Source organism: Ursus americanus, chromosome 7 (genome assembly GCF_024610735.1).
Source record: "Ursus americanus isolate L20-20 chromosome 7, mUrsAme1.1.p, whole genome shotgun sequence".
In the NCBI taxonomy this organism is placed as follows: Eukaryota; Metazoa; Chordata; class Mammalia; order Carnivora; family Ursidae; genus Ursus; species Ursus americanus.
Window position 1 is genome coordinate 30383887 of NC_142133.1, and position 27827 is coordinate 30411713.

The 27827-nt window shown below is 38.7% G+C and overlaps 1 protein-coding gene across 2 annotated transcripts in view; it reads right to left on the minus strand.

The window, feature by feature from the left end:
- The window catches only part of LOC148109657 (uncharacterized), a 126602-nt gene that overhangs the window by 56799 nt on the left and 41976 nt on the right, over positions 1–27827 (minus strand). For both annotated transcript variants that reach the window (XR_015725199.1, XM_087863444.1), the window contains one exon: positions 8321–8462. Coding sequence is in view for 1 of the 2 variants with exons in the window: in XM_087863444.1 (XP_087719570.1) it covers positions 8321–8462 (142 nt within the window). In the remaining variant the exon portion in view is untranslated. The remainder of the gene's footprint in view (positions 1–8320; positions 8463–27827) is intronic.

The following is a 27827-nucleotide window of genomic DNA, read 5'->3' on the forward strand; positions in this document are numbered from 1 at the left end:
TCCTTTTCAACAGTTCCTTGGAGATTCGGGGCCTTTTCTGTTTCCATACAAATTTAAGGACTATTTGTTCCAGTTCTTTGAAAAATGTCCTCAGTATTTTGATTGAGATAGCATTGAAAGTGTAGATTGCTCTGGGTAGCATGGACATTTTAACTATGTTAATTCTTCCGATCCATGAGCATGGAATATCTTTCCATCTTTTTATGTCTTCCTCAATGTCTTTCAAGAGTGATTTATAGTTTCTAGAATATAGGTCTTTTACGTCTCTGGTTAAGTTAATTCCAAGGTAACGTATGGTTTTTGGTGCTATTGTAAATGGGATGGATTCCCTAATTTCTCTTTCTTCGGTCTCGTTATTCGTGTATAGAAATGCAACTGATTTCTGAGCATTGATTTTGTATCCCGCCACGTTACTGAATTGCTCTATAACTTCTAATAGTTTGGGAGTGGCTTCTTTTGGGTTTTCCATATAGAGTATCATGTCATCTGCGAAGAGAGACATTTTGACTTCTTCTTTGCCGATTTGAATACCTTTGATTCCTTTTTGTCGCCTGATTGCTGTTGCAAGGACTTCTAGTACTATGTTGAATAATAGTGGTGAGAGTGGGCATCCTTGTCGAGTTCCTGATCTTAAGGGAAAGGCTTCCAGCTTTTCCCCATTGAGAATAATATTTGCAGTAGGCTTTTCATAGATGGCTTTTATGAGGTTGAGAAATGTACCTTCTATTCCTACACTCTGAAGGGTTTTAATCAGGAAAGGATGGTGTATTTTGTCAAATGCTTTTTCGGCATCGATTGAGAGGATCATATGGTTCCTGAGTCTTTTCTTGTTGATATGATGTATCACGCTGATTGATTTGCGAATATTGAACCACGCTTGCATCCCAGGTATGAATCCCACTTGATCGTGATGGATAATCCTTTTAATGTACTGTTGGATTCTATTAGCAAGTATCTTGTTGAGGATTTTGGCGTCCATATTCATTAGGGAGATCGGTCTGTAATTCTCCTTTTTGAGGGGGTCTTTGCCTGGTTTGGGGATCAAGGTAATATTGGCCTCATAGAATGAGTTTGGTAGCTTTCCTTCTGTTTCTATTTTTTGAAATAGCTTTAGGAGAATAGGTATTATTTCTTCTTTGAATGTTTGGTAGAATTCCCCAGGAAAACCATCCGGGCCTGGAGTTTTGTTATTTAGAAGGTTGTTTATCACTGACTCAATTTCTTCATAATTAATTGGCCTATTTAAGGAATCAATTTCTTTCGGTTTCAATCGTGGTAGTTTATAGGTTTCCAGGAAGGATTCCATCTCTTCCAGATTGCTTAGTTTATTGGCATATAGCTGTTGATAAAAATTTCTAATAATCCTTCCAATTTCAATGGTGTTCGTCGTGACCTCTCCTTTTTCATTCATAATTTTAATAATCTGGGTCCTTTCTCTTTTCTTTTGGATAAGTGTTGCCAGTGGTCTGTCAATTTTATTGATGCTCTCAAAGAACGAGCTTCTAGTCCTGTTGATCTGCTCTACTGTACTTCTGGTTTCTGCTTGATTGATTTCAGCTCTAATTTTGGTCAACTGCTTCCTCGTGCGTGGATTAGGCCTGTCCCTCTGTTGCTGTTCCAGCTTCTTGAGGTGAGAATATAAAAACTGCATTTTAGATTTTTCTATTCTTTTGAGTGAGGCTTGGATGGCTATGTATTTCCCCCTTAGGACTGCCTTTGCAGTATCCCATAGGTTTTGGACTGTTGTATTTTCATTCTCATTGGTCTCCATAAATTGTTTAATTTGATTTTTGATTTCCTGGTTTATCGAGTCATTCCTGAGCAGGATGGTTCTTAGTCTCCAAGTGTTTGAGTTTCTTCCAAATTTTTCCTTGTGGTTGAGTTCCAATTTCAGAGCGTTGTGGTCTGAGAATATGCAGGGGATAATTTCAATCTTTTGGTATCGGTTGAGACCTGTTTTGTGTCCCAGAACATGGTCTATTCTTGAGAATGTTCCATGGGCATTAGAATAGAATGAGTATTCTTTGGTTCTGGGGTGTAGTGTTCTATATATATCTATGAGGTCCAACTCGTCGAGTATGGCATTCAAAGCCTTTGATTCTTTGCTTAGTTTTTGCCAGGGTGTTCTGTCTATTTCTGATAGTGGAGTGTTGAGGTCCCCTACTATTAATGTATTTTTATTTATATGTCTCTTTATTCTGGTTAAGAGTTGGCTTGTGCATCTTGCTGCTCCCCTGTTGGGGGCATATATATTTATAATTGTCATATCCACTTGTTGAATACTTCCTTTAAGAATAATATAGTGCCCTTCTGCGTCTCTAACTATAGTTTGTAGTTTAAAATCCAATTTATCTGATATGAGAATTGCTACCCCAGCTTTCTTTTGAGGTCCATTTGCGTGAAAGATGGTACTCCATCCCCTTACTCTCAGTCTGAATGCATCTTTGGGTTCGAAATGAGTCTCTTGTAGACAGCAAATGGATGGGTCATTTCTTTTTATCCACTCTGCAACCCTGTGGCATTTATGGGAGAATTTAAGCCATTAACATTAAGACTGAGTACTGAGAGATATGATTTTAATGATGCCATGTTGCCAGTAAAATCTTTGTTTGTATCGGCTGTGACTTTCTGTTCTGTATCACTCTTGGGGCCTTTTTACTTTTATAGAACCCCCCGTAATATCTCCTGTAGGGCTGGTTTCGTGGTTACGAAATTGGTTAGTGACTGGCGATTCTGAAATGTCTTTATTTCTCCATCAATTCTGAATGACAGCCTTGCTGGATAAAGGATCCTTGGCTGCATGTTTTTCTCTGAAAGAGCTTTAAATATGCTCCCCCAACCCCTTCTCTCATTCCAGGTCTGTGTAGACAGGTCTGACGTAATTCTGATGCCTTTGCCTTGGTACGTGAGAAATTTCTTTGCCCTGGCCGCTTTCAATACTGTATCCTTGGATCTAATATTTGCGAAATGCACTATGACGTGACGTGGCGTAGGTTTGTCGTGGTTGAGCTTGGGAGGGGTCCTCTCTGCCTCTTGGACACAAATGCTTGTTTCCCTCGCTAGATTAGGGAAGTTTTCAGCTACAATTTGTTCAAATATCTCTTCTAGACCTCTGTTTTTCTCCACCCCCTCGGGGATGCCGATGATTCTAACATTGGATCGTTTCATTGAGTCAGTAATCTCCCGTAACCTACATTTGTGGGCGTGGATTTTTTTAAGACCATCTTCTATTTTCACTTTTTCCTCTATTAACCCATCCTCCAATTCACTAACCCGTTCCTCTGCTTCTGTGACCCTGGCCGTCAGAGCCTCTAGTTTTGCCTGCATTTGGCTCATAGAATTTTTAATTTCTGTCAGATTCACTCTCATTTCTGTCCTTAGGGATTCTATATTCTCAGTGAGCTTTTCGTTAATAGTTTTTTCAATTCTACTCATCATTTTGACCATCGTTACTCTGAATTCCATTTCTGATACTTTGGTTACACCCATATCCATTATTTCTGTGGCAGAGGCCACAGACTCACTGTCTTTTCTTTGCTGGGAGGGGGGGGCTTCTCCTCTTTGTCATTTGGATGAGGAGAGGTTGCGGGGTTGTCCAGAGCCCAAATTATTGACTGGGTCCCAGGCCGTGCCCCTTGTTTTATAGGGATCTTAGGGATGTGGGCTTCTTCTTTAAAGATTTTATTTATTTATTTATGTGGCAGCCAACCAGCGAGAGAGGGAACAGAAGCAGGGGAGTGGGAGAGGAAGAAGCAGGCTCCCAGCGGAGGAGCCCGATGAGGGACTCCTTTCCGGAACGCCGGGATCACGCCCTAAGCCGAAGACAGGAGCTCCATGACTGTGCCACCCAGGCGCCCGGGTTGTGGGCTTCTTGATTTTTCAGCTTGCCTTCTGGGGGAGGGGCCTGCCGCGCCGATACTCAGGCAGCCCTGTTTGGGTAGAGTCTCCGTGTCCCCTGCGAGGGGGGATGGGGATGGGCACTCTCTGAGCCAGTGTTTCCAGGCTTTTGTTTTCTGGCAGCTTTCCCTGGCGGTTTGCTGTGCCTCTTCTGAGAATCAGAGCAGCAGCGGCGGAATTTCAGCCTCTGTCACAGAACAGAGGGATTGCGGCCCATTCTCTACTAATGTTCTGGCCACTTTAACTCCGTTACTGTTGGTGCTGCTCAACCCTGCAGCGTCCCGGGATGTGCGCCCCACACCCGGCGTCCCAGCCCTCACTTCCAGGGCCGGCGCGTCTCTGTCCTTTGTGTTTCTAACGCCGCCAGCCGCCAGCCGCCCCGCGCGGCTCCGGAAGCTCCCGGTCTCAGTCTGGATCCAGTGAGCGCACCGGGATTCCAGTGTTCCGGGAGATGCCTGGTGGCGCGCACCCGGCTCACGGTCTCAGTCTGCTGTTTTGCGGGTGCCGTCCGCGAGCCCCACCCGCTCCCCCGTGCAAGTGACTACTGCTTCCCGGCGCCCAAACGCGGCGGCTCCCTCCCCCTTCCGTTTATCTTCCGATATCTGTGCATGGTTTCATGGCTCCCCGCTTCGTACCTCAATACTCAGCGCTGGAGATGTTCATTTGTAGAGATCCAGATGCATCTTCCTGCGTCTCAGGCTGGTTCCGTGGTTGTTTAGGCTGGTCTGGTACCTATCCAGCTCGACTCGGGGGACCGGCTGAAAAAGGTGTCTCCTACTCCTCCGCCATCTTAACTCCTCCCTCGAATGTGCATAGTATTCTATTTGTAAAATCCCAAACTGGAAATAACCCAAATGTCCACCAACAGGTGAATGAATGGACAAATTATGTTATATCCATACTATGGAACACCACTCAGCAATAAAAGGAATACACTACCGACATGCAGAACATAAGTGAATCTCAAAATATTTATGCTGAGTGAAAGAAGCCAGACAAAAAAAAAGTGTGTATATAAATGATTCCATTTACATAAAGTTCTAATGAACACACTAATCTATAGTGATAGAAAGCAGGTCAGTGGGAGCTTAGAGTTGGGGGAATAAAAAGGGGAAAGGGAGGAATTACTGAGGAAACTTTTGGGGTGATAGAGATGGTCATTTTCTTGACTGTGATGATGATTTCATGGGTATATATTTCTCAGATTTTTATCAAATTATATACTCTATGTGTAATTATACTATATGCAATTATACCTATATAGATAGATACTATATATACTATACTCTATACTATGTACTATGTATATACTATATATATAGATAGATACTATATATACTATATACTATATACTATATATAAAGATAGATATTGAAGAGGGGTAGAGAGAGACTATTAGGGTATGCAATAGTAAAATTCATAAGCAGGTTCAGGACTAAGTGACAAAATACATGTACATAAATCACTAGGCTCAAGCAGGCATCCTTCCAAGTATTTGGAAGACCTAGAGAAACTGAGAAAATATATCTGTTTTCCAAAATGTGTAACCCATTGTATAAATGTCTACTTTATGGTAGGATGAATTGTTACAGCATTCAACCATAAAACATACTTTTAAAAACAAACAAACAAACAAAACATGTTTTGTTCATATTCCTACAATAAAAGGTGGGATTTAAGAGTGCTTAGGTAATTATATTCTTTAAGTAGGGAAGGAGCCAAAATAAAATTTCTGAGAAGTCAGGTGTATGCTTGTCCTGGCATATCCTGATTTTGCAGACGCCTCAGAGGCAGTGTGTTGCTGTTGTGCTAGACCTCCCACCTGAGGATAAACCATGATCAATTTTGTAAGTGTGTATTTCCTTAGGGCTTGATGTTGATTAAGTACTTTGTGAGGAATAAATGGTAAATGTTTCCCATTCTTGAGTGCAAAAATGGGAGGCAGCTTTACAAGAGTCTTTCAAATCACTTTCTCAGATGCAGATAAATTTTTTGAAAAAAAAAGAAAACTTATTCAGGTTCAACTTCTAAGCCACGTGTGAGTGTGGGACCTTAAAGCTTAATCCAGTTTCATGATAAATAAAATCTATATGCCTGAATTATTTTTTCATTCCTTTTTCCAGACATACTTCAAGAACAAGTTCTTAGAATCAAGATATTGTCTGAATCTTTGACCTATTTTCTTAATAATTCATCATTTTCTTAGTCAGGGTTCTAGGTTTACAAAGATAACAGAGTACCTGCCCTCGAGTTGCTCACAATCTTCTCCCCAACTACCTACAACAGCTGTCTTCTAAGCACCAAACAATCTAGGGGATTTTGTCTTTTATTCTTATTTTCAGCTCTGTGCCTGTGCACTAGGGTTTTCAGCGACACACAGCTATTTGCGTCTGTCTTGCATAAGTCACAAATGTGTTGTGTCAAAGAGTGACTGGCAGTCAATGACTTTTCCAATGGGAGGCCTGGCCCAACACAGTTCTGTTTAATAAATGAATGTTGCAGCAGTTATTCTACCCTGGGAGAAACTTCCAATTGCCATATAGAAGCTAGTGGAAAGGGTTCTCTTGTGGGTCATGGGAAACTATGGATGCCCAGAATACAATCTGGAAAGAAGAGATAGAAGGATTATTCTGCCCTTTAACAGAAGGATACCCTGCTGGTGAGCCAGACTGAACATTATTATCCTCGATTATAAAGAAGAAGATATTTTTCCTGTTACACGTTTTTCCTTCTAAGCACAGAACTCCCAAGGACATACTTGGCCTAATCAGAAGTAGTGGCTAAAGTATAACAAATCGAAGGCAACTTCCAGAGGAGAATCACAGTGGTTGAATCAGCCCACAAGGTCTAATACAAGACACCTGCTCCTTTGTTTACCAATAACAGCCTCCTCAGGACAACAGATCTTTGTTTCCTAGCACTGATGGATAATGAATGCACAGCTTGTAAAACAACATTTATTATGCTAACTAACTTCAGGCAGAATGCAAGCGATAAGAAAATAAATAGCTAGGTAGGTGTAATGGAGCCTTTTTAGGCTCTAAAAAAGAGCAAAATAAAACTCAACAAAAACCAAACAACATGTGGGACCTGAAAACCAGGCCAAGTAGTCATCTTACATTCCTCTCTCCACGAAGAAAATCACTTCAAAAATGGATGGGAGTGCTACACATGGTTGGAATTGAGCCAACACTGAAAAAACTAGAGAATCAGGTCTGTTACAGAATTAGTGTGAGAAAAGTGGATTGTTTGCTCTTTGAGCCTTTCGGCTTAATCAGTGCTATTTTCCCTGTATTATTACTTCAGAGCTACATCCCTGAGGAGCACCATAGGATCCCTCTGTTTCTTTCCCCATAGCATTTCCATACTTAATCCCAGTCTAAAGGCCAGGACTTGGAAAAAAAAGTGCCATGGAGGTTTGCTGAGCACAGGCATTCCATGACTGGCACATATTCATCACCACACATGCCTGTCTATGAAGCCTACATCACATATACCAAATATGTGTACCAGAAATGATAGGACAGGACAGACAAGGGGTGACTTGAGAAGAGAAAGAGAAGGAAGGGATAAGGAGTTACATTTACAGTCATATGCCAGGCACTCTGCAAGATACTTTGTATACATTAGCCAAAAGCTTACCTATCGCCTCTCCCTTCTTACCCAAGATTTACCATTTAGTAAGGGAATGTGTTCCTTCTGATGGCATCATGCCCCAGGTATAAACACGCCAATTAGTACCACCAAGGGGTGGAAGGTAGGGAGAAGATAAGCACAAGGTCCAAGGACAGGGTACATTTAACATTGCCTGGTAGCAGTAAAAAATGTCTAATTCTTTTTTTTTTTTTTTAAAGATTTTATTTATTTATTTGACAGAGATAGAGACAGCCAGCGAGAGAGGGAACACAAGCAGGGGGAGTGGGAGAGGAAGAAGCAGACTCATAGTGGAGGAGCCTGATGTGGGGCTCGATCCCATAACGCCGGGATCACGCCCTGAGCCAAAGGCAGCCGCTTAACCGCTGTGCCACCCAGGCGCCCCAAAAATGTCTAATTCTTTATGTCATTCACTTTTGACAGGTACTCTGGTGGCAGTTTGTAATTTCATCCATTCCTTTAGCATTATTGTGTGCTGGCTCTAGGCACTGTTGAGTCTAGGAAAACAGTAAGACATAATCTCTGTCTTCAAGAAACACAGCCTTCTTGGGAGGCAGACAGACACGTAAACAGTAGGAACAAAAGAATCTGTGGGCTAAGTGTGATAGTAGGAGCAGTTACAAGATAGAAGAGGGGCATAGAGCTGGGAGCCATCACTCTGCTTGGGGGAACTAGGTAAGCTTCTTGGAGGCAGTGGCATGTCCCTGACATGAATCATTATTTCATCATTACTGAAACTGTAGTTCCAGTGAGTGAAATTGCCACTTACCCATATCCTGTTGAGATACTCCAAGTAGGCCGCAGGATTCTGCCTTCTGAACCCCAGCTATAGCTCTCTGGAACAAGTGCTCTCTGGGAGCCGCAGGAGACAAAAAACTTTCTCTGCCTTCTCATGTTCATTGACTGTGGATCTGCAATTTAAAGTGACAATAGGCAGATTAACAGGAGGAAAAAACCAGAGTTTATTTATGTGTGTAATGCTCATACAGATAGGAAAACTCTATGATGAGTGACTCAAAGGGGAGGATAAAATTTGGGGCTTATATACCATCTTAATAGCTGAAGGGGAAGGGGAGAAAGACAGGTAGGGAAAAGTAAATTACTTTTTTCGAAAGATAAGTGAGTTTTCATGAGAAAATAAAACAGGAAGTAGAGAGTTTGTGATGATGTTTGTCATTATAGGCATAGGCCTTCCCAGCTTCTATAGGGCCATAAAACTTCATTGCAGAAAATATTTGGGATAGGTTTTATTCACATTCTCCCTTCTGAGAGTGGATCCACTCTGAAGAGGAATTTACAGCAACCTTCTTCCCCAGAAATTGCTGTTTGTAGTCAGATAAGGGAAGTTCTGAGACTTTTCCCCCCTACATCTGTTGAATCTCATAGATCTGTTGAATCATAGACCATATGAGACATGTCCTCAGCTTAAAATAATCTTTATACAAAAGTGGCATGTTTGGGAGCAGCATGCTCTGATCCCCTTTAGCACCTACCCCAGAGCAGTCAATCCACAGGCATGATGTGTGTGTGTGCGTGGGGGGAAGGGGGGGGGAGCAGAGAGAATTGGGTAGTTAGCCCAGAAAGTTCTTCTTTCACCTCTTTCTCATGTAAATTCATCCTTCAAACTACAGCTGATGTCACTTCCTTACACAGTCTGGCCTGCTTCCCTGAATAGGCCAAACCCTCACACCAAAGACCCAGCACCCTTTCACATTTGCAGTGTTGCTTTTGTTTGCGTACCTTCTGTGTATTGGGTTAGCACCTAAGTCCCTTCTCCTCTATCCCCAGGGGGGCAATGACTATGTCTTTTCTCTCATCATTGTATATCCAACATCTGGTGCTGAACAGGAGACAAAGTCTATGGTCAATAAAAATTTGTTGAGTGAATGAACAGAAGTGAGGAAGAATCAAGTGGAGTGGGGCATCACCCAAGCAGCCAGGGATCAACAAGAAAGTCCCAGAAAGGATCTCTGAAGCAGTTAGAAGGGGCACTCAAAGGAAGACAGAGAAATCCCAAAGACAAACTTTGGTGTGAGACTAAATAACATTGTCTTAGATTGGCTGGCATAGGAATTCCTTTTGAAAATAATGAAATGTGCCTGCATGTGATAACAGAATTTGGGCATAAGAAAATATGGGTTCAAAAAAGTTCCAATCCTTTCTATAATACCAATTGTATAGACTGAAAAATGTGACAAATATATAAAAGACAACTCTTCAAAGACGATTTTCTAAAATTCTGAACTTCTGACAAAAAAAAAATCTCCATTTTTAAAAAATGCAGCTTCTAGAGAGAAGCGCTAAGACCTTTTTTTTTTTTTTTAAGCCACATTGGAAAACAGTGTGGGGGTTCCTCAAAATGTTAAAAATAGAGCTACCCTATGACCCAGCAATTGCACTACTGGGTATTTACCCCAAAGATACAGATGTAGTGAAAAGAAGGGCCATATGCACCCCAATGTTCGTAGCAGCAATGTCCACAACAGCCAAACAGTGGAAGGAGCCGAGATGCCCTTCAACAGACAAATGGATAAATAAGATGTTGTCCATATATACAATGGAATATTAGCCATCAGAAAGGATGATTGCCCAACATTTGCATCAACATGGATGGAACAGGAGGAGATTATGCTAAGTGAAATAAATCAAGCAGAGAAAGACAATTATCATATGGTTTCATTTATTTGTGGAACATAAGGAATAGCAGGGAGATCGTTAGGAGAAGGAAGGGAAAAATAAAGGGGTGAAAAACAGAAGGGGAGATGAACCATGAGAGACTATGGACTCCAGGAAACAAACTGAGGGTTTTAGAGGGGATGGGCTAGCCCAGTGAAGGGTATTAAGGAGGGCACATATTGCATGGAGCACTGGGTGTTATACGCAAACAACAAATCATGGAACACAATCAAAAGCTAATGATGTACTGTATGGTGACTAACATATCATAATAAAAAAATTAAATTAAAAAAAAGAATTAACATACCAAACAAAAAATTAAAAAGATTTTATTTAGTTATTTAGTTGACAGAGAGAAAGAGAGAGAGAGCAGCAGAGGGAGAGCGAGAAGCAGACTCCCCGCTGAGCAAGGAGCCTGACACAGGGCTCGATACCAAGACCCTGGGATCATGACTTGAGCCTAAGGTAGGCACTTAACCCACTGAGCTACCAAGCGCCCCCCTGACAAAGATCTTGCTGCAATGAGTTCACACTCATTGCTTCTCCCTCCCTCTGGTATAGGGAGCTGAGCTCATTCATTATTGAAGAAGGGTAGAATGTCTTTTTTTTTTAGTTGGTATTTTAAAAGGATACTAAATAGGCACTTATAAATTAAGAATCCATAAATATTATATTATATACATTTACTATTCTATTTTAATATTTATAAAGTTCTTAATGCAACTCTCCTGCAAATAACTTATTTTTCTAGAGTGCTATGTTTTAGGAAAGGTTTATCATATTCCTCTGTTGTCCTTTTTCTTTCTTTTTTTTTTTTTTTTTGCTTAAAATTAGGCATCTTGCAGATGCATATACTCTTCCACTCAAAAGCAAAGGAACCACTAGAATCTTAGATTTTTTTCTGTCCCCTAATTTGAACCTTACAAGTTTTGATTTAGGCCATCTGGAGAAACTTGAGTTGTTTAGGTTTTTATATGATTGCGTAGCAAGACAAAGCCATTAAAAAAAAAAAAAAAGAATACATCAAGACAGAATAATTATGGTAAAAATATATCCTTTTTTTTTTTAAGAGAGAGAGAAAGAGGAGTGTGCAGATGCGTGCAAGAGCAGGGACTGGGGAGTAGGCATTGAGGGGTGGAGGGAGAGAATCTTAAGCAGGCTCCATCCATGCCCAGAACAGAACCTGACGCCAGGCTCCATCTCACTACACAACCTGAGCTGAAATTAAGAGTTAGACACTTAACCGACTGAGCCACCCAGGTGCCCTTAGAATATTTTTAACCAATATATACATTTTTATTAGTAAAAACAGAGTGTACAGCAGTAGCACAGCTTCATGTTTTGAAAACAAGATTAATTATACTGACCTAGCTTTAGCTAAACTTTTTAAAAAGAGGTATATGTTTGCCACAAATTCCTTATCCTAAATTTTTATGGTCCCATTTCATTTTGTTTCTCTAGGCAATACTCAATTAAGCAAAAAGTAAATATTTGAATTAAAAAATTCAGTCCCATTATGGAATGTCTTTAGGAGGATGCCTCTATGCAGTTTTGAACAAAGGACCTAAATAAGCATTTTAATGCAAACCTTCAGGAATCCTGGATAAATTTTAATGCCTAGGGTTTGCTTATGATATAGCTGTTGCCCAATGTGTATGTTGATCACAGCCTCATTAGAGCCTAACTTTCATCCTCACCTCCATGAAAATGCTGAACTTTAACCTGTCAGCCTCTCACTTTGTTTTCAATATGGTGAGAACCAAGTCACTGACTGGTCATTTAAACAACCAGAGCTAAGACATGAGAATGTGTTTCATCAAGTAATACAGACAAGACATAAAGCATGATCAGAGAAAAAGTCTCAAAAAAATTCAAATCGCATGCACTGATGTAATGACTTAACAATACGAAAAAGAATGATTCATACTCTCAAGAGATTAAAATTGTACAAATGTGAGCACCACAAGCACATGTAGTTTTATCTTTTGGGACTTGATATATTTCAAGTGCCTAGAACAGTTTCTGGCCTATAATAGGTGCTCAGTAAATATATACGAAGTGAATGAACAATCAAGACAATATAGATGAGGAAAGGGCATCATTTCTAGTAGATCCCTGGTCCATGATTATCTTAACCCTCTCCTACGAGTATATCTGCTGTGACTTTAAAAAAAATTACATGAACTAATGTATCCTAGGATCCTAAGAAAAATAAACACAGAGTAGGTAAGATCAAACTGGGGAAAGAAATTATGGTGCCCACGTTATAGAATGTTGTGCTGGGAACTGAAAAGAAAAATTTAGAAGGGTAGAGTACTTGAGATGGGGCCCTAAGGGCAAGGGTATCTTCAGGAAAGAAAAAGCAGGCAACTAAGACAAACATTACCTACTAGGTAATTTTGCCCAGGGCCACCTGAATTCCCACACCACAAGAAAATTGTGTTTAAGCAAGCAGACTACAAAAATGGACTGAGAAGTTCCTCTACCTATATTTATTGGTAAAACTATTTATTGGACAAAAAAAGATGAAATATGCATTCATTGGAGAGAGCTTGCCTTTGATCTTAGACCTAAGTAAGGTCTTGACTTACTTAAAAATAACACCTAATCTATTAATTAAGGGCACTAAAACTTGGAAGAATCAAATATGTGACTTATTTTCATTGGCTGTTCCAGAATAGACTACTTTAAAAGAAATATTTATAACAAAAATATATCAGAACAGCACTACCTAAAATTGAAGGTAAAGTTGAGAACTGACCATAATCCAACCTCTATCAATTAAAATGATAGCACATATAAATAATTACTAAACGACAGAACCAAGATACTAAGTCAATATGCTTAGTAAAATTGGGAGCCAATTCCATGTTATCTCTTTCTCTTTTAACCTTAGATACAACTCATGATATCTAGCAGTCTGTAGGTGTATGCTGCAACATTTTATAACCAGAACAATTACACGGTCCTTCAAGACACATGTGCAAACAAGTGGTATAATTTTCCAGACCATGATGTTCCAGGAAAGTCAAGTTTTATAAAAAACAAAAATGAGTGATATGTCATTAATGGGTATGACTCGCAGGACATTAGCCAATGCTCTTTCCAGTAAGGAGTCTGATCAACAGATGTAATGGGAAACAGGAGAATTCTTCTTAGTAAATTGTCCAACTTCATATTTTTACATTTGAGAGAAACATATGTTTCAATACGTAGCCGAATGAACAGTAGTGGGAGGCCTGTGAAAACTGTTTGCAGCCACAACTTGGAGTACATCTTTAGGGCTTCTCTTAGAATTCTTTTAAGGACTTCCTTTCTTCCTAATGCTAAATACAGATACAGTCCTATTTTATTCACTTGTGCCATTATTTCTTATAATCAGTTTATTATCTAAAGGGCATTTTTATTTTTACAAACAAAACAAAACTACCATAGCTCCGTTGTTCAGTTGTGCAACTGATTTTTTTTAAAAAAGAAAAGAAACAACTTTCTTTCTTTTTGTTATAACTTTTTGTTATACCATTCTGCAAATAGGTTTCAAAAATGATTAGATGCATACAAATTCTATCTGTCTTGGCTACCCTCACATTTTCAAATCTCCTTTCTTTCAATCCAATCATATTGCCTTCTGCTCCTGACACTGCAGACTCCAGTATCACACGCATACGTCTGAGGAGTGTGCCTATAATTCTGACCACTCAGACCTTAAACATAGATCCTCATACAATAGCCACAACAACAAATAGGGAAATAAAGACAAAGATGAAACAATAATAACAACCACCAACACAACACAACAAAAGCAAATAGCATGGGGCAAGGGGAGAGGAGAGGGGATCTGGTGGGAAGGGAATGCCAATCTGGATGTATGACACAGAATTCTAGCAGTTGGCAATGGGATACTGTGTCCCATACTAGGGTTGATGCAAGAACAAATCAAAGAATATGGAAACCTAATTCCTTGGTTGTATTACCTCTTGTATCCCCTTTTACCCAGAAAAAGGTGGGCCAGGCCTGGGGCAGAGGCTAGGTCTGTTTCACAGTTTTTCTCTGTTGACAGAAGTAAATCCTGTGATGCTGATGAAGTTTAAGCTTTGGGACCCTTGATTTGTATGAGCCTAGAAGGGCCCTAGCAATGTGTTCACGTATTTGCAAAAATAATATATTTCAACTGTAATCAGAGTCAAAGTAAAAGTACCCCCATTAGAGCTTCTCATACTTTCCTTCATGGTATAGTGTTGGAGTAGCTGCAAGTAAATTCAACTAAGGGAAAGCTGACTTGGAGATACACCTAGTTTGGGTTTAGTGGGAATATTCATGTGGTTTGTGTAGTTAAGATTTTGCTAGCCATCTCAATGTAGGAATGGCTCCCAGAAATACCCCTTACTCATCCATGACATCAAGTGTGTCAAGACCCCAAGGCAAAGTAGCCAGAGGTTGTATCATGATGTGAACAGGTCCCATAGTGGCCAGTACAGATATATACAAGTAGTGGAGGAGAAACTAAGTTTGAAATGTATGAACCCAGAAGTTAGCCTGGGGGAAATTCTCCTAGTCATTAGATGTACATAATTACAAGTGGAAGATTTAATTCTCATCAATATTTAACAAAATAGAAGTTCTCTTCTGTACAGGATGAACTTGACAATATCACTTGTGTAATTATATGTGCACTATACACTTTCTCTCATTAAAAATGAGAATCAGTTGAAAAAGAATTTATCATCATCTCTGTGTTCATGAGGAACAAACCCATAGTAGTATTACAAATGCTAAGTGCAGATGAGTACGTAGTGCTTCATGTATCCCAAAGTATTATCACATAAACACACTGATAAGAAATTTAAATTGCTTGTTGATTTGATATAAAATACTAAACCAGTAAAGATAATATAAAACTCATAAGATATCACTATACTGATATAGTGATGAGATACCTCATCAATGACAATTCAGAACATTAAGATTAGCCTTGGTACAAGAAGATTTGAAATTCCTAAAATATTACTCTTACATATGAAGGAAACTCGACAGAGTTTTTCCTCCATCCTAAAAGTTCACATGACATTACTAACAGTTTAAAAATTTATTTTTGATCAACCATACTAGAGGACTCTCCATTATTTCTACAGGAAAAATTTTACAAAATTATTGTTGTATGAAGAAGCTACCAAAGAGTATGCAAATGGAAAAATAGGGGAGAAGTATTTCAGAGATTTGTCAGACAATAAGTAAAGATACTATATTATTTTTCTAGATTTTTATTATTTTAGTGGTATTTATCAGCTTTTAGAAGGTTAAATCTGTCATGATTTCTTTTCTCTATTTTCATACCTGTTTTTTTAAAGATTTATTTATTTATTCTAGAGGAAGGGGAGGGGCAGAGGGAGACGGAGAAAGATAATCCTAAGAAGACTCCCTCTGAGCACAGAGCCCAACGTGGGGCTTGATCCCATGACCTGTGAAATTGACCTGAGCCGAAATCAAGAATTGGACACTCAACCGACTGAGCCACCCAGGTGCCCCTTCATACCTGTTTTTGATATGTAATTTGGTATTCTTTTTCTTAAAGAAGGCCCTCAAATTATATGAGCTTGGGTCACGCAAAACATGGATCTGCTTCTACCCAATGCCTGGCTCAGAACTGGCACATTAGACTTTTTTTTTTTAAAGAATATATAGAAATCGCTGTCAACCTGAAGGTGGTGACATGATACTCAGCTTGTGAAGGATGGGCCAGCCAATAGTGAGGTTCTTTAGCATATCCAGCCTCCAAGCTAGACCAGTTTGGGAACTGTGGTGGGATCACACCTGCCAGTAGAGATCCTGAACCCAGCTAGTGAGAAGCCAAGATGGCAGAGGCAGAGAAAATTAGCCTGGAGCCTGTCATATTGTTTCACAGTTAAGAAACAATATTTTTCCTTGTGCTTTCATTTTTGAAGGGTGCTGAAGTTAATTAAAATAAATTCTTCCTATCCCCAAAGACTATGCAAATTAAGTTTCACGTGTTTGGAAATTTATTCCTTTGAATTATGTTTCCCATTTGAAGAAAATGGTTACTCTTCCTTCCCTTTAAATGGAATAATGCAAACCATATGTGAGTGGGATTACATCAGGTCCCAAGATATCAGTGTTTGGAAATAACTAGTCTTTCACACAGAGTCTTAAGTTAAAATACCTTACTTGAGTAAAATGTGTGTTGTGACCTGATATTTATTGCTGTTCATGTTCCTACTTGACAATATTCCCATTCTATGGCAATGTTTAACCTCAAAATTTCTAGAGTGCTTCATTTCCATCAAATTCCAGAAGTCTATGAAGCTCTATTAACCAAAGACAAAGCAAAATCTAGACACGTGGTTAGGCTAACTGCTTCCTGATGGAGCTGCTTCTGAGGTACCAGCACCTAGAATTAAACCTAACCAGCAGACCAGGTGGGGTTTGATGGGAGAGGTGGGGAGTAGACAGTCCTTTCTCAAGGTGCTGAGAGAAAGTTGTTCTGAGTTCTGATACGCAGAGTATCAAAAGGGAGGAAATAGAGAACCCAGAGGAAAGCAGCTAAGAGGTCCAAAAGGCAGCATCAGGGAGTCCTGTCAGCAGGTAATAGAACTTTAGTTATATGGCTGGTGTTCAGAGACAGACTCCAGTCCCTGGGAAGGAGTGATAATAGAAATTGATAATAACAAAACAGGACTCTGGTTGTTGATGATGCTAAGTCAGATAACAGCCACAGGGGATCAAGACAGAAACTCAGTTAACCAAACTGATGCACAAGTGGGTCTTGGAGGATAAGACAGAGACTTGTAATCAGAACTTGGGCAAGTAATCAGAGCTGGGCTAGGAAGGATAACTTGATGCTGAATCCCATAGCATTAGGCTACAGCCCCATAAATCTCTTGTGCTCAAGGTCTGGATTGAATAGCAGGGTGAACTGAGCTCATGATTAGGACCAAATAGCCTTTGCTGAGGGAAGAAGAGGACTGCAGAGACTTGGATCAGGTAAGACCTGATTGATGACAAAGTGAAGGAAGGTCCTACATGTATACAGGGCTTTTGAAATAATTCATCAAAAGAGAACATATACATAAAACCTAACACAAAAAGGAAGAGGACTTGAATCTTTTAGGCTACTTCTAAGGGGGAAAAAAGGCTCTTAATAAAAGGACATATTTTTTACTGTGTAAGAAATAATTAGGGTTTAAAAAAAAGTATATATTCTTTAGCTTTCCTTTACACATACTAAGGCATGAAAGAAATTAATACAGACTGTAATTAAGACTTTTTCTTTTTTTTAAATTCAGGAAGCATTAAGATAGGACAAAGAAAGCAGCTTTCTCTTCCTAACCACTGATTTAGCAATTGTTTGATGTGCAGTCCTCACCTAGGAAGCTGCTCAGCACATTTTTTCTCTTGACTTGTTGCCTGATGGGCTGTGCCAATCCTGGCTGTCACTGGGATTCATCATTTGCCACCACATATCATGGCTCAATTCCCACCTTAGTATTCCAGTTCATTGCTGGGATGGAGCCTTATACCAAGTCCCAGTCCACTTGGGTGGGCAGCTGCTCTGTCTCTGGATCTTGACCCCTGAAAGACCAAATCCTATTTCCTATACTTTTATCTTCTGACTGGGATTCCTCTCTGAAGATAAGAATTACCCTAAACCATGTAAATGGTGTCTGTTTGTCTCAGAGCATTACTTTCTGCCTGAACATCTGCCTGGAATAACACTAAGATTGGCACCTTCTCACTTTAGGTATTAGAGAGGATCCCCATAATGTGTTGTGTGGAATTAAAAAAAAAAAAAAAACCCAAAGATTTGGAAACTGACAGACATGGGGTTGACCTCAACCTGTTACTTAATTGTAGATAAGTCACTGAACTTTTCTAAGCCTATTTCCTCATCTGTAAAAATGAGGATAGTAATTCCTACCCATATGACAACTGTGAAAATTAAATGAGATAAATAATGTAAAACATCGATGATAGCCCCTGCACATAAACACTGCTTCATAAATGATAGCTATTGTGATTATTAGGAAATATAAGAAAAAAATGAAATTAGTTCACCCAATAAATGTTTATTAAGTGACTAGTTGCCAAGTTGTTGGTTTTTTTTTTTAAGCAGGCTCCACACCCACTGTGGAGCCCAATGCAGGGCTTGGGATCAAGACCTGAGCTGAAATCAAGAGTCAGACACTTAACTGACTGAGCCACCCAGGAGCCCCAGTTGCCAAGTATTTTACTGGGCTCTGGAGGGAGGTATCAAGGTGAAGATGACATGGCCTTCTCGGCTGTAAGTATTTGCACCACCAGCATCTTTACCATAGACACATTTGCCGCAAGTATTTTTTGCCATAAACACATTGGCTGTAGAAGTAATTGGCTGCAAGGCAAATTTGCCTTAAAAGATAAAAAAGTAACTGGTTGACAGTTGACTTTGACAGTTTGTTGGTTTCATCAACTGGCTGACAGTATGATTTCATGTCTCCACTGAGGCAGTACTCCCATTTATATATTGTATAAATCTTAGTCCTCATAAAGGTCTGAACAGTGGCGAAGTTTTGAATCCACATTTCCTATGGAACTTTGGAACTTCTGTCAATAGACAGGTGACAATATATCCAGAACAAACAATAGTATAGAAGGTTTTCATAATGCAAGACAAAGTTCAGTTACAAATATGCATCCTAGTATTTGGAAACTGATAACTGTCTTAATGAAGGAAGAAAATTTAGCATAAAAATATTGCAATGTTAAACATGGAGATGAAGAAACAAACAAACAAACAAACAAAAAGTACATATTATGAATGAAAGACTTTGAAGACAATGCTTAGGTACAATCCACAACATAAACTCAGTTATTTTTGCAGTATTGCCATGAATCGACACTGCACATTTTGAATGTATTTAAATATAATGCATTTCGCAATAAAGTCTTTTTTATTTTGTTACTCATTTTTGAAGTTTCATTATGTTCTTTTTTAAACAAGTGTCCCTTTATTATTTCCTATGATCTTTTCTTTTATGGCAAAATGGCCTTACAGTCAGTTAGTTGTGCAACAAAAATGTGGCAAAACGCTTGTGGCAAAAATGCTTGTGGCAAAAATGTTTGCGGCAAAAATATCAGACATGGGTCCCTCTAGTGGGATGAAGTAAAAATAAATAGAAATCATCAACACAATTTTTTGTGGATAGTACAATGACAGATGACAGCTCAGTGTGATATGGATATTCAATAGAAAGGGCATCTAAACTGGAAGAGATGATTGTGGAAGGGCAACTCTAAAGAAAAGAGTTGATTAGAAGGAAAAGGGGATAAATGGTGCTCCTGGCAGGAGCTTGAAAGAGTTTGGTGGATTTGGGAAACTGTAAATTGACTGTGAGTGTGGTTGGAATACAGTTAGGGAGTAGGGGGGTGAGTCAGAGAGGGAAATGGAAAGGTAAGTGGGGGTCTCTCCTGATTGCCTTTGTGGCTGGGCTAAGGAGTTTGGGATCAGACCTGAGGGCTGTGAGTGGCTGTTGATGGGTTTTAAGCAGAGGAGCAACAGAAACAGATTTATGTTTTAGAAAAAGCACTCCAAAGGTTTAGATAACACTGAAAACAAAGGTAGAACCACCAATGGAAAAGTCGATGTGCTACTCAAGAAGAATGTTCCTCTCTTCTTAATTTCGTAATATAAATGTCATGCCAAAATGATTTCAAAGGTCTTAAGACAATGAAAAAATTTTTAAATAAAATGTCTTTTACTGTGAGAGTCTGGAGTTTTTTTAAAAAAAAACAAAATTATACATCTTTAAAGATAATTAAAATGAAATTCTAAGATCCCTACACATGCTCCCAAACCTATGTTCTTAACACTCTGTGCCCCTTGTGATCACAGATCTAACTGGCAATGACTTTTTTGGGGTGGGGAGTGGGCCAAGGAGTCTGACATGGGGCTTGATCTCATGACCCTGAGATCATGACCTGAGCTGAAATCAAGTGTCCGACGCTTAACCGACTGAGCCACCCGGGTGCCCCCGAAATGACTTTATAAATGGAATCCTATTTAATGTGAAATGGTTAGTCTTCCAAGGATTAGTGTAGAACTATATCTACACCAAAGTCTATAAATGTTATTGACAATTTAAAATTCTTAAAATGCTCAAATTTGTAAAAATACTTAGTACTTTCATAGTATATGAGTGTGTGACATTTACATTTTTAGGGTGTTGGCAGGAAATTTAATTTTTGAGAAATGATTGTGAAAGAACTTAAGGGAACAGAAGTATAATTACAAGCATCTGCTGAATCATACATACAGAAGAAATATTAGGTCAAAAATGTCAGATTGAAAAAAAAAAAAAAGATTGGCTGTTGAAGCTTCTTTCTCATGGGGTCAAGCTGGCCAGATCATATCACAAGGCACTCCAGCCAAAGCCCATCTCTGATTTGGCCTGTTTCATGCTTGTACTTCGCCATTTATCTTTTATCCCTCAACATTGGTTTCCACTTGTACAGTAGACACTGAGGTCATCTCTTCAACATCCTACCTCCTGACATTGTGCATCAGCTGTATGGTATAAGGAACTGACCTGAGCAACTGAGGCAGGCCCTGATAAATCTGACTCAATCAAGAAAATCTAATCTTCTTGCCTATAATTAGCCTAGGAGCCAACGTTTAAACCAGTCAGCATATGGCATTCCTTTACAAACAGTCTGGTTTAGGAATAGGCACATGACTGCGTATCTAGGCCAATGAGATATGTCAAGAAGATTGCTTGGAGGCTTCTGGGAAATGTTTTCTTACTATTAAATGAGAGTCATTAGAAAAAATGGTATCTTTTGTTTTTAAACAAAGAAGCATGAAGGTCTAATTGTTACTGCCATCTTGTGACCATGAGGAAACCACCTTAGGATAGAACTGATATATTATCCTAGATCCTTGATAACATTGTTGAACTGAGTTTCAACAGAACCTGAAGCTCAATCTACCTCTGAACTTCCAATTCTGTGAACCAAAAAAGTTCCTTACTGTTCAAGTCACCACTTCGAGTTGGGTTTCTGTTATTTATAGGTGAAAGCATTCTAAGTGATGCAGTTTCCTACCACTTTTGCCTATCACCTTTGCTTTTAATCTCATGCACCATTTGGCTATCTTTCTTAGCTTTAACCATCAGCACTCTTCTATCTAGTCATTTAGAATGAACATTTTGGTGTCTAGCTAATATCTGCTCCTAGCTTCTTCCACTAGACATTATCATGCAGGATAGATTGCATGAACCTAGTGGATCCATGAGAGGAGCTAGCCTGAGGACAAAGTCAATATGCTGAAAAAAAAAAAAAAAAAAAACAGAAAAATGGAAAAAAAAAACCCCAAACACCAAATAGATATTGATAATGTCATTTAACTGCTGAAGTACACTATTTTCAGCCTTCTTATCATCTGACCAACAAATATTCTCATTGTTTAAGACAATATGAGTTGGGGCATTCTGTTGTTTGGATTTGAAAACAACTGAACTGATGAATTTGCTATTGGGGTGCCTGGGTGGCTCAGTTAGTTGAGCGTCTGTCTTCAGCTCAGGTCATGCCCCGCATTGGGCTCTCTGCTCACCGGGGAGCCTGCTTTTCCCTCTTCCTCTGCCTGTTGCTCCCCCTGCTTGTGCTCTCTCTCTCTCACTATCTTTCTCTCTCAAATAAATAAATAAAATCTTAAAAAAAAAAAAGAATTTGCTAGCAAAATGGAGGATGCTTCAAATAACAAACCCCAAATTGTGGAATTAGAGGAGTGGAAGTGGTGGATCGGGGACAGTGAGAATCCCACTAATCTAGACTGAGAAAACTGTCACCCTTGTCTGTGGTAGAACATTTCAGTGAATTATCACTTTGTATTGGAGACAGACTTTTGAGATTCTAGTATTAGGGGAAATGATAGTAAGAATGAGAATATTAGTATGTGTCGGCTACTTATTATGGCTTTTGCTAAAAACCTATAACAAAGAAGGAAGTTTAGGCTGAAAGCAGAGAAGGACACAGGAGGCAGTAGTAGGAGATGAGCTTAGTTGTCAAAGTTTCTTCTAATGATCTTCTGTTAAATAATCTACATTGGACAAAGACAGCCAATTTCTGTCAAATATAGGAGTATAGATGGGACTTCTCTACCTAAATCCATTATTTTCAATTTCACTGGGGGCAGACGTCATCAAAATGTGGACCTGGGGAATGAGCAGATCTCAGAGAGTTATCTGTGGCTTGAAGACTCTTCTCAGACCCAAAGACTATGTTTAAATGAGCTCTCTGACTATATTTATTGGTTTGTGGGATTGGCCAAAAAGAAAGAAATCACGACTCACTAAGTTTTTAAGAGAATTGACTGCCAAAGAAATTCTAAGCTTGGCCAATCCACAACAATGAATACTCCTGTGATAGTTCAGTCCCTGAGGCATTCCCCAGTCTCCCAAACTCACACTAACAGGAAGGGCTAAACCCTCCAAAATCTGTCTCAAAAATACAGCCATAGAAGACAATGAACAAGGAAGATGCTCCCAAAGGACAGAACCAAGGGCCAGGGAAGGCAATGGATTCTCCTAGAAAACAAGAATCAGAGGCTACCAGATTGTCTGACTACCAGGATGGGCCGGCCTCTCCTTTCTAATAGGATATGATATGAACTATGGACCAATGTCCACTGAGTGTTGTTTCCCATTCTCTCCTTTTCAAATGAGAGTTTTATGTGTCCTTATCCTGTTCCTTTTCCATTAATGTATATTGAAAATGTTTAGAGTAGAAAATGTACGGTTAAGCCGTGAATCCCTGGTTCCCAAGGAGCCAGCCAGACCCGGCAGAGAGCTCTTGGCTTTGGAGCTGGATACAGTTACTAAATGAGACTCTGGGTTGTCTCCCACTGGGAAGATAATGTGTCTCATGTAGGTATGGGTATTTTTAAGACTGTATGTGTGGGAAGAAGGAGGTATGAAACTTGACTTATTATATGGGATACTGTTGGTGGTATGGCACATCCATTTCCCTTTCTTCTTATTGAAAGAGCCTACCCCCTTCTATGTGTTCATGTGCATCCGGAGAGACTTGTCTCATGCCCATTCCCAAGACTGGTCTAGGCCAATCATGGTTCCCCTATTTCCCTTGCCAGAAACTCTTTTAGATATGGGTGTGCTGAGAAATGAAACATGAGAAGTTTGCCAGAACACTTCTGGTAAAGATTTCTCTACTTTTTAAAAGAGACACAAGAAAGTCATAGCCTCTCTCTGTGTGCTGTACCTTATCATGTCAGGTTATGATACATGGACTGGCTGCAGTCATCTGGTGACCATGAGGAGAGCTTTATACTAAGTACAAAACTGACATACTTAGAAGAGGAAAACAATGGAAAGAAACAGGATCCTTCAGAAACTGAATTAAACAGTCTCATAGTTTCTTCACCTCAGGATTTCTTGTTCTTTGTAATAACAAATGTATTTGTTGCTTAAGTCTATTGAAATTGAGCCTGTCTTTTCCTTGCTGTTCCAAGCAACCTCATTGATATACTATCTATTTCACCCTTTGAGTGCTGTTTTCACCTGATTAATATTTCATAATGCAAACTTCCCTAGAGACAGCTCTTTGAAGGTAGAACCTGGACACTTACCTAGACACTATATTCAAGTATACTTTTTGGAGCACAAAGAATTTATTCACTTATACCACACAAATATTAATTCACATCTTAGTCTTTCACTATCTGTTATGGATTGAATTGTGTCCTCTCACTTCGCAAATTCATATGCTGAAGTTCTAACCCCCAGTCTCTCAGAATGTGACCTTATTTAGAGATGGGGTCTTCACAGAGGTAATCAAGCTAAAATGAAGTCATTGGTGTGGATCCTACTCTAATATGACAGGTACTTATAAGAAGAGGAAATTTAGACACAGATATGCGTAGAAGGTAAATAATGTGAAGAGACATAGAGAAGATAGTCATCTATAACCCAAAGAGAGAAGCCTGGAACATATCATTCCCTCACAGCCTGCAGAAGGAACCAACTCTGTCAACACTTCAGTCCCAGGCTGCCTCCAGAACTGTGAGATAATACATTTCTGTTATTTAAGCCATTCAGTTACAGTCAGTATCTGTGCCATTTCTTCTAGGATGTAATGTATGTAATTGTTGTATGTAACTGTTGAATCACTACACTGTACACCTGAAACTATTATTATATTCTATATTACTATATTCTAACTGGGATTTAATAAAAACTTTACAATATAGATACAGTTATGTAGGTATAGATATAGAAGTACTTCCTGTTCTCAAAGAGCTCAATGAAGTAACTGACTGGGTAGTCATATTTAAACTAATTAAGAGAGAAGTTACTCTCAAACACCTCAGAAGAAACTATTTATAATTCAACAAGTCATATGCCAATTGCAGATCATCCTATATGTGCATTAAAGCGGATTTTGGTTATAAATGTTCATGATAAGTAAATGTTATGATGAGAGGAATAAAGTGTTACATTAATCTTAAAATATTTGAAAATTAATCCAGATCAGCTTCTATAATTAATCTTAATTGGTTAGATTTTATCTAAAAGATTTGTAATGAACAAATTTTTAACAGTTGCTCCGGACTACCAATAAAGTTCTCAGGATGTGATGATTATGAAGGAAGAAGGGTAGTTAAAAAATATTAAAAATATGGCCTTTGTCCTCTCTTAGATAATCTAACAGAATACCAGGACAACAACAACAAAAAGATAATTATCCTACAAAGTAAGGTGTAGGGAAAAGAAAATGTAGGTGATAAAAGGAAGCTAGCACTAGGAAGGGGTAGCCGTGGAAAGCTTTCTCCATAGAAAGTGATAACTTTTGTGCTGGGTTTTAAAGGAGAGGAGCAAATTTCATAGAGCCATCACTGGTCACTGTTCTATTTCTCTTCCCTGCTCAGAGCCAGGAATTAGAACTACATTTACTTTGCCAAGGAAACACCAGACTCCTCTTGCTACCAAGACTTAACAGCCAGTCCCCTCTCCCTGCCAATGTGCCTTGGGCCAAACTGTGGTGAGCTATAAAATTCTTATAGTCCAACTGATTTCAGATGCCTTCTCAAAAAAAAAAAAAAGTGCAACTGTTACCTAAGAAATAAGTGGTCACAGCACAATAAAATTTAAAATTTTATTTGAAGTGTATTTATCTTGGGCTCTTCTAAGCTTGTCTTAATATTATAATCTATTACTTATTTGCGGGAAGCCATAGGATAATTCTTTAGCAATTGAGTTTTTTTAAGGAACAGAATTAAAGTAAATAACATATTTGACCTTAGATGAGTATGCTGTCTTTGAGCCATTCATGTAAAACTAAGCTTCCTTGTAAAAGAGAGAGAAATAAATATTAAAAAAGCCCTTTTCACATCCAAATGTTTCCTTTACCCCAGAAGAAATCTCTGGTTATGAGAATGAAGCAAGAACAAGTATCTTTATTTTGGCTTGTGATTAGATTGCATCTATCATAATTAGTTATTGAATTGAAATCTAACGTATCTTTCATCCAAGTACAGTATTAACACTACATTTAATATCCCTAGAATGTTACATTTCTCAGTTGAAATAACACTAACCTTAGAATACTTATTTTGAAGTTTGGTAGGTCATCAGTGTTCCCAGATACATCTATGATCTGAAATGCTTTAGAAGTGAGCAAATGTGTATTTCTTACTGTTGCTTAATTAACATACCTACTAAGAATGTTTCTCACTCTAGAGTCTGCCAATACAAATAATAATTTTCTTTTTCTGGATTTTTTTCCTATTATATAAATCAATTGCATTTCTGAAGAACAAGTTTGGTAAAAGTGAACAGAAATGGCCAGGAAATCTAGCCTATGAGTAAATTAATTAAGAAAGCCACCAATATCTTATTGTTGTTGAACTCAAAAACAGACACTGAATATAAAGGCAGGTAAACCATAGAGGGTTGGTAGTACCTTAGAAACAGACTCTTAGATTTGGAAGTGACCTCAAACATTATCAAGTTACAATTGAGATAACCGAGGCTCGCTGAGATTCAGTGACTTACTGTAAGCATAGAGCATTCTACCCAAACTCTAACCAACTGAAACCCTAGGTTTCATACTTGCACCTGTTCAGGAAGTGAACCCTTTTCACACGGTCATGACACAAAAAACTCAGTTTTCCATTTGTAGTTAGATCTTTTACAGCATTTCTAGAAACCCTGACATTTTGAAGGCCCACGCCTTGAAATCTATACATGGAGTAACATAGACACTTCAAAAAAGGGGTCAGAAGAGGCCGTGCCTGCCAACCAGCGATTGTAGTGATGTTTATCATTGATCATCCCTGGAAATTTATCAGTAATTTCCTAAATGGAACTATGGTTCCCGAGATTCTGACATTTTCACTCTGACATTTATTTCTTGGCAGAGACACCAACCCGGAAAGCAGACAATGCTGTGAGTGTGATCTATCAATTTCAAACACACAAAGAAAAAGTGTTTCTGATTTAATACTGAAAAAAAAATAAATTTGGTCATCAGATTTATTGCCTGCAATAAATTTGCACATTTATTGCAAGCATTAAACATATGGAATATATGCTAAAAATAGAATGATATTTCTTTTTGGCAGAATTGGTATAGTGTAAACCAGAAAAGTATCATCTTTTCATACTATATTGTTGAGTAATATAGAGCTAACATACCAAAAGTTGAAAAATTTGGCTCTTTGCTAAAGTAACTTTGAGTAGTGAGTTATATAACTTGCCAGGACTTACCATCTGCTGTAGCCCCTACCTCTTTATTTTTGTGGTGTTTAAAATGATTTTTCTGGATACTTTTTAATAGTTTTTAATAAAGACATTACTATTCAAACATTACATTTATTTTATTATGTTTCATTATGTTTATAAAACAGATAATATCTTAGTCCATTTAGGCTGCTGTCATAAAATACCATAGACCGGGCTTATAAACAACAGAAATTTATTTCTCACAGTTTTGGAGGCTGAGAAGTTCCAGATCAAGGCACTAGCAGATTCAGTGTCTGGTGAGATTCTGCTTCCTGATTCATAGACAGCCATATTTTCCCTGTGTCTACAAGGTGCAAGTAAGGAGGGAGCTCTCTGATGTCCCTTTTACAAGGGCACTAATCCCATTTATGAGAGTTCCACCTTCATGATATAATCATCTCTCAAAGATCCTACCTCCAATACCATCACACTGGGGGTTAGGTTTCAACATAGGAATTTTGGCAGGACACATTCAGTCTGTAGCAGACAATAAGGAAAAAAAAAGTAAGATATTTCCTAGTAGCTCACCTTTTAATATTACTGAGGAGTGTATAGTGCAGGCTTGAGCTCTCCCTTGATCTCACTCACCACATACTAAATTTAGTGTCAACTATAGGTAAGGCTTTCAGACATCCTTTGGGAATATAAATTATTGAACACAAATACACATAATTTCAGTGATTAGTTTTAGACATGTACTTTAATATCACTGACAATTAAATGCCATGCTTTTATATTTAATTTCACATTTCTTTCAATCTTCTATCTTCACATGTCTCACCACCAGAAAACTACATGTAATGGAGAAAAATC